Below are 14,974 nucleotides of genomic sequence, written 5' to 3'. Positions count from 1 at the left end.
ATTTAATTGTAAGTTTATACAATTTTTGATAGTGATTGAATTTAACAACCCGAATCAGCAAATACCTGAAAATTCATGAATTAGCTCTTGTGAGTTGGCTGCAGCATACAATGGAGGAAGAGATAATGACAGGGGCAAAGGATCACTCTGATCCTCTCAACCTTATGTTTCTCTAATGTTAACACTGGAGACCATCAAATAATTTCCTCTACCCATTAGAAAATGCCTACGAACTCGTCGCCTGTACCTACCAAAGAAAGAGTATTATCTTTGCTCTAGACTCTCCAGAGCCTGCACAATTTCTTTAGTATAAACTGGGGGAAAGGAAAATCTTTGTATATTTCAGTAGCTAAAGTTGTTTTCGTCTTTTGAGTATATCAAATAGTGCCATGGGTTTTATGGGCTATTTCTTCTTCCCAGGGGCTAGCGAGGTCTTTGATACCACCCTGTTAGTCCATCTGGCAGGACCCTAATGGTACCTCCCAGTGAGTCAAAGGAAATAGCAACAGCAGACAGCTTTACAGTTCTCCACTCTCTTGGTGGGCATGTTGGACAATTACTATTAATAGAAGACAGTGAAAGATACATATCTTTGTGTAGCTTTACATGATTAGATTTCCTTCTTTTACCACTTCTGTGGAGTAATGGATCTGAGAAAAAAGGACTTGCTAGTGACACTGAATGCTGAAGCCTGAATGTTTTCTCCTAATTTTTGGAATACTTTAATATGTTATTTTGAAAATCTACTTTTTAGATGTCCCTGGTTTTATTAACCTGATGGTATGCTCTGCTCATTGTCCTGTAGTCAGGTGTTAGGATCTCAGAGCATATAGGTTTTTACACATCTGTACCTAGTGTACTGAGGGACTCATTTTACGTCATACAGTTCTGCAGTTGAAATTTTACATTTCCCTTTTTTCTTACTTCCAGCCCTGGCCTGGTGGTGACAGCAGAACATCATGCAATCAGTGTTACCAGGCAATCAGGGAAAGATACATATACATGATCATTAAAATAAATACATCAAGACGAATTATGTGAAACTGTTCCATTAACATAACTAACAGCTGAAATGTAACATAGCAAATCAACACATGTGCTGCAACATTTGGTGTTAGTCTTGACTTTGCCTTTTAAGGCTACGCAGAAATCGTTCTTATTTTCGTTGGAACACAGATGAGTGTCAAGCTGCAGCTCATCAAATGGCCCCTACTTATGGAAAAGATGCTTTCCCAAAGACTGTGCTCACCTTTGGCACAGCGAGAGTACTTTGCTGGGTGCTTCTACAGCATGATAATTGGAATCTAACCCCAGAGCTGTCATCATTTAGTCTTTGGTACAAAGAGAAATCCAAATAGCACAGATAGTTTTGGAAGTTGTTTCTTTTTTTTTTTTTCTTTTTACACTGTAAAAAACAAGAATAAACTCAATAAACCCCAAATTCTCCTTCCTCAAGTATGTTCATCTAGACTTTGTGATGCATTAAGAAAGCATCAGTATGTTCCAGGGTCTATGAGAATCAATAAAATATTGGAATACCAAGCCTGGAATGCATTGTGATATATTTAAAAGGAGATTGGGGTCCACTTTCATCCAAGAATATGCTCATAACATGCTTGATTTTGAAAACTATTAAGTGGCAATTCTGAAATCTTGCACAGAAAATATCTTAGCATTGGGAAAAATATAAATTGCAAGGGGAAATGTCATATTTTAATTTGAGCCATCTCCTATGTAGTGCAATACAGCTGTCGTGTTCAGGATATTAGCTCTGAGTAATGAAGCATCCGAGATTTCCTTGAAGAGGCAAACAGAAACATTTTTGTATTTTTCCCTATAATTCCAACAAGCTCATGTGTATTCAGAGTAAATCTGTTTGTCATCTCGCTATCCTTTAGAAGACAAACATTTATCAAAATGTTTCCCTCCCTCCCCTTCCTCCCTCCCTCTCTCTTCTTTTCTCCCAGTTTGTTTCAGCATTCTCCTCTCCAATTCCATTCTTCCTCCTGTCTCCAAGGTACCTATCCTCCATCTATTTTTTCATCATAGGCTGGGAGTTTAGCTAAACAAGAAAATTAACTGCTAGAATTTGGAGATCCTAAGACATGTTTCGGGGGGAGGCGTCGACTTTTCTTCCCGTATCCGATACAGATGCCAAGAGAGTGAGTCACAGGCACAGGTGTGGAGCAGGCCGGGCAAGCCGCCCGCGGTGCGCTTCCTGATTCCATAACGTTCGAGAGCCTCCAGGAGAGATGAGGTCTAGAGAGCGCCGCGCCGAGTGCAGGGCCAGGCCGTCTGATCACAGACAGGCAGCGCTTGTATCCCTTCTCAAAAACTTCCCCGCTGGGTTGTTAAAGCGTCATAGGTTGGTGTTTAAATTGGAATCATGTCGGCCACAGCTGTGCCGTGAGTGAATCTCCGCTTTAATGGGAATCAGAGTAGCTGACTCTGATATGAAGGGAGCTTTTTCTCCTTCAACATTAGCTACATTGTTATTTCCTCAGTGGCTAGAAAGGACAAACTGGGTGGCCAATAAAAAAGCAAGTGATCCAGGATACTTTTCTAACCCGTGTGTGTGTTAGTCACTCAGTTTTGCTGGACTCTTTGCGACCCTGTGGACTGTAGCCCACCAGGCTCCTCTGTCCATGGAATTCTCTAGGCAAGAATACTGGAGTGGGTTGTCATTCCCTTCTCCAGGGCATCTTCCTGATGCAGCAATCAAACCCAGGTCTCTTGCATTGCAGGCAGATTCCTTACCATTTGAGTCACCAGGGAAACCTCTTCTAATCCATAATTAGACTATATTATTAGGTATAATAAAGCATAATCTTTATATTCCATATTAAAGCCAGTTTACATCAACTTAAAAATGATTTCCACCATCTTTAGAGATCTTAAAGGTGTTGTTGGCTTCCCTGGTGGCTCAGCAGTAAAGAATCTGCCTGCCAATGCAGGATACATGGGTTCGATCCCTAGTTGGGGAAGATCCCCTGGAAAAGGAAATGGCTACCCACTTCAGTGTTCTTGTCTGGAGAATTCCATGGACAGAGGAGCCTGGGGGGGCTACAATCCATGGGGTCACAAAGAGTCGGACAGGACTTAGCAACTAAACAACAACAAAAGGTGTTAACTTTTTAATTTTGTTTCATATATATGATTGTATCCCTTGTGTTTGTTATATATTATCAGTTGGTCAGTTATCCACCTAAAGATTATCTCTGGATTATTAGAAACAGAAAGACACTCTCAGATTTTAATGGCAAAATTAAGTTGAATGTACTGTAGACTTATTGTTTGGCCCTATTAAGGATTGACAGATCAATTTTCTTCTCTTTACCCCCTTAACCATCTTTGTCCCCACCAACCTTGGGAGGTGAGGAAGAGACCAAGCCTCAAAATAAGCCAATAAACGTGCACAGTGTAGACTTCCAACCCCTTTCTAAGACTTCCAGTTCTGTGATTTTATAATAAAACTGGTGAAGAATCTGGAAGGCGAAGGGAGTGTATTACTCGTCAGGATTATGCTAGTTATCATAGTAGGGGTTGATACTTGATCAAAGAAAAGTTATTTAGGTGATAATGAAAAATGTTCTGATAAACTAGTTGTAAGAAAACAAACCAAAAACAAAGGTGGAAGGGCAAATACCTAGGTTTAGGTATGATCAGAGAGGGGAAATGTTTTAAAAATCCTTTTAAGATTTTCATTTAGAGCATTTATTCTTAATAGGGAAGTCTGTAAAGCTTCAATCCAACTTTCACATAAAATATTCGTTTTGGGATTTTGGCTTTTGATATCAGCTGTTCAATTCATATGATTGCAAATCAGATGCATGTTTCATAGAAAGGAATATCCTCTGCCTTTCTTTCCTTTATTTTTAGCTTTCAATAAGTGCTCAGCACTTCTGGGAATCTTGTTTCAGAGAAACTTTAATTTTATATAACTGGTGGCAGTTAAATATGGAGAGACCATATAATTTATCATCTAAACCAGGATTCATTTGAAAATAAAAAGGAAACTAGTAATAATTATGCCAGGACAGTAGGCTTAAACTAGAACAAAGTCACATGGCACCCTAACTGTAGCTCCTTGAGGCAGTGAGATATGCAGTTAAATCATTTGTGAAAAAAAGACTCATAGAAAGAGATCAGATTTGTGGTCACTGGAAATGGGTGGTATGGGGAGGGAAATTGGATGAGGGTAGACAAAAGGGACAAACTTCCAGTTGTGAGATAAATAAGTTCTAGGGATGTAATATACAACGTGGTGACTATACTTAATGTTGCTATATAATGTATATGAAAATTAAGAGTAGACACTAATAGTTCTCATCACAAGGAAAAAATTCTTTTTATTTTCTGTTTCTATCTGAGATGATGGATGTTAACTTACTGTAGTGATTATTTCATGATGTATGTAACTCAAATCATTATGCTGTACAGCTTAAATTTTTACAGTGCTATGGGTCAATTATATCCCAGTAAAGCCGGAACAAAATAGATGAAAGACAATAGCACGTGTACATGGACGCCTGTGGCTTTATAGAGCACAACACGAGTGTGAAGTCAGGAAGCAGGCAGTGACCTGAAAAGGGTCTGATTGAGCTTGACCAGAAGACAGCATTTTATTGTTTTTGGTGGGATGCCCCTTATTTCCTCCTTATATTTTTATACTTGTCAGTTTCTCATTGTTTTATTGTAGAGAATTAAATTTATAGGACTGGCATTGAGAAGGAGGAGAGGAAAGTGGGAAAAAGTCAAAGACTGTTCTGTGAATGATATGTTATTAATGAATACTTGAAACCCAGAGAGGCTTGGGAGAATAGATAATGAGTTATATTACAGAGTCATTGAGTTTGAGGGTCCATAGGCTATCCATGTAGTTATAGCAAGTAGACAGCTCTTAGCCAGGGTTTTCAGTTGAGGAAGGAAATCAGGTCTAAAGTTGTATATATTTGGGTTTCTTCCACGTAGAGTTGATTGTTAAGTCTATGAGAATGGATGAAGTCTTTCCTTCCTTCCTTCATTCTAAATTTAGCATTATGGTAGCTGCTAGGGATACAGTAATAAAGGAGATCAAATATGTCTTCACAGAGTTTATGGTGCAGTGGGAGAAACATACAGATACAGGTCCTACGAGCACACATAAGAATCATACCTAAGCAAGACTTCAGGAGTCAAGGAAGACTCAGTCCCTTAGGATAAATATTTAATAGAAACTCAGCAAAGGGGAAGAGAAGATGAGGGTGGAGTACAGAGAAGTCATAGAGCGCCTAAGTCCTTTGAGAGAGTGCCTGACATGTGTCAGAAACTGAGAGAATGTGAATTAAGAAGAAAAGTTAATATTAAAAGTGACAAACCCACAGCAAACATTATCCTCAATGGTGAAAAACTGAAAGCATTTCCCCTAAAGTCAGGAACAAGACAAGGGTGCCAACTCTCACCACTGCTATTCAACATAGTTCTGGAAGTTTTGGCTACAGCAATTAGAGCAGAAAAAGACATAAAAGGAATACAAATTGGAAAAGAAGAAGTAAAACTTTCACTGTTCGCTGATCCTCTACACAGAAAACCCTAAAGACTCTGCCAGAAAACTACTAGAGCTAATCAATGAATGCAGTAAAGTTGCAGGATATAAAATCAACACACAGAAATCACTTGCATTCCTATACACTAATAATGAGAAAATAGAGAGAGAAATTAAGGAAACTATTCCATTCACTGTTGCAATGTAAAGAATTAAATACTTAGGAATATATCTACCTAAGGAAACAAAAGACTTGTACATAGAAAACTATAAAACACTGGTGAAAGTAATCAAAGAGGACACTAATAGATGGAGAAATATACCGTGTTTGTGGATTGGAAGAATAAATATTGTAAAAATGAGTATACTACCCAAAGTAATTTATACATTCAATGCAATCCCTATCAAGCTACCAACGATATTTTTCACAGAACTAGAACCAAAAAAAAAAAAAAAGTTGAACATAGGACTTTAAAGAATGACTTCTTTGGGCGGGGGCGGAGATATGGATAAAGAGGAATCAACACAGGAGCCTAAGAAGGGAAATCGGCAGAGAATTTGGAGAAAGTATTGAAGGCAGAGGAGAGTCAACAATGTTAAAGCTGTGTAAGGAATCAAGCAGGGTGAAGATTAAGGGAAACTATTGAACTGGCAGTTACGTAGTTCTTTGAGAACTTGGGCATCAGTTTTGTTGGCATGAGAACCAGATTGCAATAGATTGAAGAAAGAGAGAAAAGGAAGGATGAAGGTTTGTAGGAAAGGGAAAGCGAGAAAGGGGGTGATATTTGTGGACAAAATAGGGAAAATATTTTAGAAGAGGAGCGATGTTTTGCTTGAACACCTTTGAAGTATTTGAAAAGAGATGAAATCAATAGAAAGGTAGGTTAAGGGTGTAACTGGTGTTGCAGTGTTCTGTGAAAGTGGAGTCAAGGACACAAATGAATCATTTAGCCTTGGAAAGAAGTCCATTGAAACATCAGAGGAAAGAGAAAGATTTCGAAGAAAGCTCTTGAGAGGAAATATGAGGACATTCATACTAGTGGTTTTCCCAGTTAAGTGGAAGATAAAGTCCACTGAACACGGAGAAGCATAAGGGTATAGTCGAGAGCTTTAAAGAGCATGGCAAAGTTGAGAAATAAAATTCTGCCAGGCTCTGCAGTCACAGTTGAGGTTTTGTTGTTGCTTTTGTTTTTTAAAGTCTATTTATAATGGCACCAATTATCACAGATTTTATTGGGTTCTTGAGGATAGAATTGGAAAAATAAATTATTAGGCTGACCCAGAATTGACCCTTGACAAAGCAGAAGATTGAGGTGGGAGGAATTGAGGGTATTTTAAGAGTGTAGTTGAAATGATGGCCAGTCTTTAGTTCCAGCTACATAAGAAAGGAGTGGGGGTGCACAATTTATTTAGAGGGCAAGAAGAAGCTGCAGATTGTGCTAAAAGTAAAGCAAAGCTTGGTGAATAATGGTCAGAGAGGAAGCTGTACTATTGATATAGTAAATGGTAAAGTGAAAAACTCAGCAGTGGCCACAGAACTGGAAAAGGTCAGTTTTCATTCCAATCCCAAAGAAGGACAGTGCCAAGTAATGTTCAGACTACCATACAGTTGCACTCATTTCACATGCTAGGAAGCTTATGCTAAAAATCCTTCAATCTAGGCTTCAGCAGTATGTGAACAGAGAACTTCCAGATGTACAAGCTGGGTTTTGAAGAGGCAAAGGAACCAGAGATCAAATTGCCAACATTCACTGGATCATGGAAAAAGCAAGGGAATTCCAGAAAAACATCTACTTCTGTTTCATTGGCTATGCTAAAGCCTTTGACTGTGTGGATCACAACAATCTGTGGAAAATTCTTAAAGAGGTGGAAGTACCAGACCACCTTACCTGTCTCCCGAGAAACCTGTATGTGGATCAAGAAGTGGCAGTTAGAACTGGACATGGAATAACTGACTGGGTCCAAATTGGGAAAGGAGTATGATAAGACTATATATTGTCACTCTGCTTATTTAACTTATATGCAGAGTACATCATGGGAAATGCTGGGCTGGATGAATCACAAGCTTGGAATCAAGATTTGTTGTTGTTTAGTTAAGTTGTGTCTGACTCATGTCTGATTCTTCTGCGACCCGTGGACTGTAGCCTGCCAGGCTCCTCTGTCCATGGGATTTTCCAGGCAGGAATACTGGAATGGGTTGTCATTTCCTTCTCCAGGGGATCTTCCCAACCCAGGGATTGAACCTGCAGCTCCTGCCATGTCTCCGGCATTGCAGACAGATTCTTTACTGTTGAGTCACCAGGGAAGCCCCGGAATCAAGATTGCCAGGAGAAATATCAACAACCTCAGATATGCAGGTGATACCACTCTAATGGAAGAAAGTGAAGAGGAACTGAAGAGTCTCTTGATGAAAGAGGAGAGTGAAAAAACTGGCTTGAAACATAACATTCAAAAAACTAAGGTCACGGCATCTAGTCCCATCACTTCATGGCAAATTGAAGGGGAAAAAGTGAAAGCAGTGACAGATTTATTTCCTTGGGCTCCAAAAATCACTGCAGACAGTGACTGCAGACATGATATTAAAAGATGCTTGCTCCTTGTAAAGAAAGCTATGACAAACCTAGACAGCATATTAAAAAGCAGAGACCTCACTTTGCCAACAAAGTCCATATAGTCAAAGCTATGTTTTTTCCCCTAGTCACGTATGGATGTGAGTGCTGGTCCATAAAGAAAGCTGAGCACCTAAGAATTGATGCTTTTGTTTTGTGGTGCTGGAGAAGACTTTTGAGAGTCCCTTGGACAGAAAGGAGATCAAACCAGTCAATCCTAAAGGAAATCAACTGTGAATATTCATTGGAAGGAGTGAAACTGAAGCTCCAGTATTTTGGCCACCTGATGCAAAGAGCTGATTTATGGGAAAAGACCCTGATGCTGGGAAAGATTGAAGGCAAAAGGAGAAGAGGGCGGCAGAGGAGAAGATGATTAGATAGCATCACTGACTCAATGGAAATGAATTTGAGTAAATTCTGGGAGATAGTGGAAGACAGAGGAGCCCAGCATCCATGGAGAAACGAAGAGTCGAACGGACATGACTTAGCAACTGAACAACAAGGAGAAGTGAAGGTCATTCTGAAGAAAATCAAAAGGCAAAATTCCAGAAGGTATGATAGAGTATATAAACAGCATATAGAGTCTCTTAGAGGATGAGGGTAGCAGTAGATCTTAAAAGACACTAGGAGTGAAGGCAAGACTGAGAATGGAAAGGAAGTGATTTCGATGTCTTCCAGAAGCTGACAGCCACTTCTGTCACTGTTACTGCAGTCACCATTTCAGCTGCTTTCGTACTTCACCCCCTTCACTGTTAATGCTTTTAAATCAAAGGGATCACTCTGATGTCTATACAAAGAGTTTGGTATGTGGCATGTCAGTCTTCTTAAACTACAGTTTTGAATGTAGCTGACCCAGTGACAAAGCAGTTGTTTAATTTTGTCATTAGAAGATATTCCTGTGCCAATAATAAAACCTTTTTTTTTTTTTTTTGCTAAATAGGGAGTGATTTTATTTTATTTTAGTATTTATTTTTTTGGCTGAATCAGATCTCAGTTGTGATGCACAGGCTTATTTCTAGCTGTGGCGCTTGGGCTCCGAGGTGCGTGGGTCAGTAGCTGCAGTGCACAGGCTTATTTGCCTCAGGGCATGTGGGATCTCGGTTCCCAAGTCCCTGACCAGGGATTGAACCTGTGTTTCCTGCATTGGAATGTGGATTCTTAACCACTAGACCACCCAGGGACGTCCCCAAGAACTGATTTTAACTTACATAATTTGGGGAGTCAAGTTACTTTTGGGTAAATCTGAAATTACTGAAACAAATTCTTTTTTTTATTTTTAAATATTTTTAATGTTGTTAAATTGATCAAGTTAGTCTTAGTTTCTTAACTTACCTGAGTATGTGCTCAGTTGCTCAGTCCTGTCTTAACTGTGATCCCATGGACACAGCCTGTCAGGCTCCTCTGTCCATAGAATTTCCCAGGCAAGAATACTGGAGTGGGTTGCCATTTCCTTCTCCATCCTTAGTTATTTTAACTAGTGCACGAATTATTTTAATTAGTACACTTTTTAAAACTTCTAATTTAGAAAAGTTTAAGAGTAGATTTGAATCTGATACAGTCTTAGCTTATTAAACAAGTTAGATTTAGGTCATTCTTCTAAACAATTCCCAAGGTTAGAAAAAAATTGTCGTGTATGTATGAAGAAATTTTCATTTTGAATATTTTAGAATCATTTGGAAGAGTATGGTTCACTTTGAACTATTAAATTGAGCAGGCTAGGAACCTATTTTTAGGGAAGGGATTTTCCAGACTGTAAATTTAATTTACTATTTCTAACTAAATAGAATATGCAGAATGACTCTTAGGTATGCCCCTTCTCCTGTCTTTCACAACACTTAGGAAGAAAAAGATGTTCTCTGCTGTGGTTCTGGTCTCGTCTTTTAATAACTTCCAAGAAGTTTGAACTCTGTTGTCTTCTCATTCCCCCTCTCCTTAACCTCATTAATGTTATCTAAAGATCTTTTAAGTGCTCTTTATCTTCCTAGAAAATTTCAATACATGGCTCATGAAATTTCTCCCTGCTTTTTCTCTTTTATAATTTTGAAGCTTTTTCAACATCCATACAAATAATCCTTATAACGTATATGTTAGAGTGTTTCTTAACTTACCCAATCTTAATGTCTTTTATCTCCATTTCTTCTAAGCTTACAACAGGGATTGCCATATACCAGAATCCACGATAATTTGGAAGTATTCCAGCTTAAAATTTTTGAACTCTGAAATTTCCCTTTCAGATTGTAATTTCAGTTGAGACCACTATCTTTCATTCATTTATTTGGCAAGTATCTATTGAATACCTATTATATACTGAACTTTGTGGTCCTCCCTTTTAACCATTTACATGTGCTCTTCCTTTATTTTTGCTTCTAATTCTTTGATATTCTGCCTGCTTATTATTGTATTACTACCCTGACTCTAACTTCATTTGCTTTTCTGCCTATAACAAGCTTCATGGTTGGTCATTTCAATTGCACTTTAATTCTGAACCTTCAATTCTGACTTCTTTTTCTTAGGCTCTTTTACTATTTCCTCTGACCTTATTCATTATTATTATATTTTACAATTAATATGCATTGATATTTCCCTAAATATTTATGTTTTCTGCTGTTCTCTGTTCCATCCTGCTGTTGTCGAGGGCCTCCCTTTAATTAATTTATTATATTTATTTAGTGCATGTCTGCTGGTGATGAATTCTGGTTTTGTTTATTGACTTATGACATCTTTATTTTCTTTTCATTTTAGAAGGGTACTTTTTCTAGGTATAGAATTACAGGTTAGCAGTTATTTTCACTTGGCACTTTAAAGACTCTAGGCCAAAGTGTGTATCTGGCCCACCCCTGCTCTTAGAATGTTTTGAGAGCCTGCAGTGTTTACATGGGCTTCCTCACTGGCAGGTCCTGAACTATAATCCCTGTCTTCTCAGCACTGAGAAACGTCCCCAAACTCTAATTATAGGTACTTATAAGGACTTCGGCTGCTGTACTTGTGAAAGGGAAGTCACTGGAGAGTTTGAATGGGGGAGTGATACACAAAAGAATTTCTCTGTTTGCTGTGGTTAGAAAAGACCATAAGGAAGCAAAGCAGAACCTGAGAGGACCCGTTAGGAGGCGATTGCAAAAAAGCAAGTAAGAGATGAAGGTGGCCTATAATTTTTTGTCTGGCTATTAACATTTTTAACTTCCAAGCTGCCTTAAATTTTGATCTACTCAAACTATTGCATCCATATGATATCACAGTGATTTGTTTCTACAATTCGTACCTAATAATGTCACACCTCAGAGATTCCTCATTTTATATCTTCAGGTAAAAATTCAAAAGACCAGAAGATGACATCATATCCATGCTCTGGAGCCGATCTCCCTTTACAGCATCCTCTCTTATTCTGCCTCTTTCATTTGTTACGGTTCATTCACTAAGTCATGTCCAGCTCTGCGACCCCATGGACTGTAGCACACCAGGCTTCCCTGGCCTTCACTAACTCTCGCAGTTTGTTCAAACTCACGTCAGTGACGTCATCCAACCATCTCATCCTCTGTTGCCCCCTGCTCCTCCTCTTTCCTTTAGCCAGTTATCTACTTGAAGCCTAGATTCTCTCCACAGCCTCTAAAACTTCCTCAGATCTCCATTCCTTGGGCCATGTTTTTCTCCTTCTAGAATCAACTCCCTTCTCTTGTCTGACTTACTCCAACTCATCTTAAAGATTCACATTAAAGATTAAGGAAGAAGCTTATTTTTCTCTTGGAAGGGTTTCTGAACCTTTTCCTTCTCCATTCCAAGACAAAAATGATTAGTCTTTTCTGTGGAATCAGTACATTTATAGCATCTACTCTCTACCAAGAACAGTTTTAGGAGTTGGAGAATCACAGAAAACTAAGCTACAATATTTGCCCTCAAGGACCTTGTTCTAGAAGAGAAGACACATAAATATATAATTGCATTGTAGTGTGATAGGTGTCCTAGTAGAAAGTATGATCTTGAGAGAAGGATATGAGTGACGTGTTCCTGCTGCTGCTGCTGCTGCTGAGTCACTTCAGTCGTGTCCGACTCTGTGTGACCCATAGACGGAAGCCCACCAGGCTCCCCCGTCCCTGGGATTCACCAGGCAAGAACACTGGAGTGGGTTGCCATTTCCTTCTCCAATGTGTGAAAGAGAAGAGGATAAATCCATATCAGTTTTTAAAGAATAATTCAGAGTTTATCAAGCAGAAAAGGTGCATGGGTTAGGGCAAATATATAAGACTGAAAGAACAATATGTCCAATAGCATTGGACACCAAATGGAGAGTGCATCTCAGTTGGGTGAGGCAGGTAGTCTGTTGGGTCTCTAGAGCTAGAAGACTGATAGCCAGTTCTCAGCCCTGGTGTATTCTTGCCTCTTCAGCATTTCAAACTACTTTGTAAAGTAGCACAAATGTGTTAGAAATGTCATGAACATAGGGGAAAAAGGAGACGCGTAACCGCGAAATCAATCATAATAATACATAGTAGTAACCTGAGAAAAAAATGGAATATTCAAGTCATGTACTCTTATACAAGATCCACTGACTGGTTGACTAATTGCCAACAAAGAAATAGGAAAAGAAAATGAAAAGCAAAGTCTTTGCTTTGTCTTAAGTAGTTTTACACATCCTTTCAAGAAAGAAATTACTTGTGCTAGTTTGCCTTATCTTGCCTTTTGTAAAATGCCCTTGCTGAGGAATCTACCCACCATATGGTTTCTTTCAATATCCTCTCCTTTCTCCCCCTTCTCCCTTAGTATCTTTTTGCCACATACATTGCTCCTTCAGCCACTCTCGACATTGGACTTCAACAGGAAAAGAAAAGAGAAATTTATATGAAAATACAACCACCATTTGAAGACCTTTTTGATGCAGCAGAAGAATATATCCTCCTCCTCCTCCTTGAGCCTTGGACAAAGATGATAAAATCAGACCAAGTTGCTTACAGAAAGGTATGGTGGCACTGATCAACTGTGTGTAAACCATTCAGGTTTACTGCAAAACTGATGATAGGCAACATTGTTAACTTGCAGGAGAGAAAAGCTGAAAAAGGTCTCACATGGGCCAGGAACTCAGCGTTAAGATTTGGGCAGACACAAATTTGGGGCAGGGAAAGTACTGATTAACTTAGTATTTCCCCATTTCCCTGTTGTCTCCTAACAAAAGATGAAAATTGATGTCATTTTTAATTCTGTCTACAAATATGTCAGCAGAGAAAAATCTGAGTTTTGGATTCTTGTGAACCAGTAAAATGTGCCATGTTAATATACTAGTTTTGTCATTTCTTGCCATTTCTCAGCAGTGGCTTTAAATAATTTTGATTAATGGAAGGAGCTTGTATATTTTTATTCTGGATGAGTTACAGTAAATACTACACCCATGGAAAATGTAAATATTCCATATGTATTGTGGAAAACACATTCTGTGACTTAAAGCACTCTCAGATGTTCATCAAGTCAGACCGCTTGATTTGAGAAAAGTGCCAACACACCTTTTTTCATTCCAAAAGAGCTGATTTTAAGTATTGGTGCTTGAATATTTTCACTATTCTTATTGATGGGTGGAAGACATTTCTTTAAATGTTCAGTTTGAATCACAAATGAAAGCCATTTGTGGGTACTTTTAATATTAAGTTACTGCATGTACCCTTACCTTATTGAATTATAACCAATACAACACAATGGCTTATTAAATTCATTTACCAAAATAATGAAGTTTTCATTCCTGATTTCTTCTTGTCCTGAAAAATTAACATTCGCATCCTTTCTACCACAGAAATGCATATTTTACACTAGGAATATTGGGATATCATATGAAATTTTTGAAAAATTCTCTCCAGTCATGATTTAAATACAGTATATGGTATAGAGCAAAATGAATCTGAGATATTGTCCCACGATGACAAAAGTAATTTAGAATTATAGCTAACTTCCCTAATACCAAGAAGTTTTGGCATTAGCCGTGATTCTTATGAAATGCCTGGGACAAATTATATGCTCTTTTTTTAAAGGAAAAGTAAATTTCTCTTAATTCTACAAGTTTCTTAAATTCAGCCCAAAGGACCTCTGTAAAAGTTCGGCTGATTGGATTATGTGGACCCTTTCCCAAAAAGGATGAGCAAGGAGATTTAACCAAAATTAAATACAGGAAGTTCTCCTTCAGACAAACTGATTCTTGCCGGCAGTAGAGAAATGGAAAATGATCTTGTTCTCCTGACTGTATAAAGCAGTGCAGTACACAGACTGAAGGCTGAGTCCTACTGTGAGGTTTAATTTCGTGATTGAGTAGAGTCCCATCATTTTTTTGTTCTACTGTGGATTATTTGGTCCCCTAAAGCTAGCAGTGCCTATCTTCATGACTGTTATCCCATTATAATGAATAGAAGCTGGGAATGTGACCCACCCAATGTGTTTGCATTGTCTGTTATTTCACACGGGGTGTCCAGAAAGGAGGAATGATCTTTGGTGGCATTATATCATTACATAGAAATGTATGCATCTTTTGTTTTATCATGTCCATTTGTAGTCTGACTTTGCTGTAACTAACGTTTTTCACTATGTGGGTCTTCTTGCTTTTGCTTCCAAACTCACTTGCTTTATTGGTAAGTGTATGTGTTTTTTAGCCCACTGTTATTGGCAAATTGTGCATTCTTTCCCCACTTTTTCATAATGCACATTCTTTTGATGTTGCAAACTTTATTATTGTTTTATTATAGGTGGAGCTGGTGGAAGAAACTCGACAGCTAGATTCCACATACTTGAGAAAGCTACAGGCTTTGCATAAAGAGACAGTTTTCAAGAAAGCTGAGGTAAGAAACTCTCTACTTAGAAAAACAAACATTTT

At 38.4% G+C, this 14,974-nt stretch overlaps 1 protein-coding gene across 5 annotated transcripts in view; it reads left to right on the top strand.

The window, feature by feature from the left end:
- RGS22 (regulator of G protein signaling 22) overlaps window positions 1-14,974 on the top strand; it is a 146,009-nt gene that overhangs the window by 82,210 nt on the left and 48,825 nt on the right. For all 5 annotated transcript variants that reach the window (XM_088844689.1, XM_055432559.2, XM_055432558.2 and 2 more), the window contains 2 exons: window positions 12,889-13,083; window positions 14,847-14,939. In XM_088844689.1, the coding sequence (XP_088700815.1) occupies window positions 12,889-13,083; window positions 14,847-14,939 (288 nt within the window). The remainder of the gene's footprint in view (window positions 1-12,888; window positions 13,084-14,846; window positions 14,940-14,974) is intronic.

This window comes from Moschus berezovskii, chromosome 16 (assembly GCF_049115385.1).
Source record: "Moschus berezovskii isolate FMDL1 chromosome 16, NW_MosBer_1.0, whole genome shotgun sequence".
In the NCBI taxonomy this organism is placed as follows: domain Eukaryota; kingdom Metazoa; phylum Chordata; class Mammalia; order Artiodactyla; family Moschidae; genus Moschus; species Moschus berezovskii.
The sequence above is the reverse complement of the archived record's forward strand: the minus strand, read 5'-3'. Positions and strand labels throughout refer to the sequence as shown.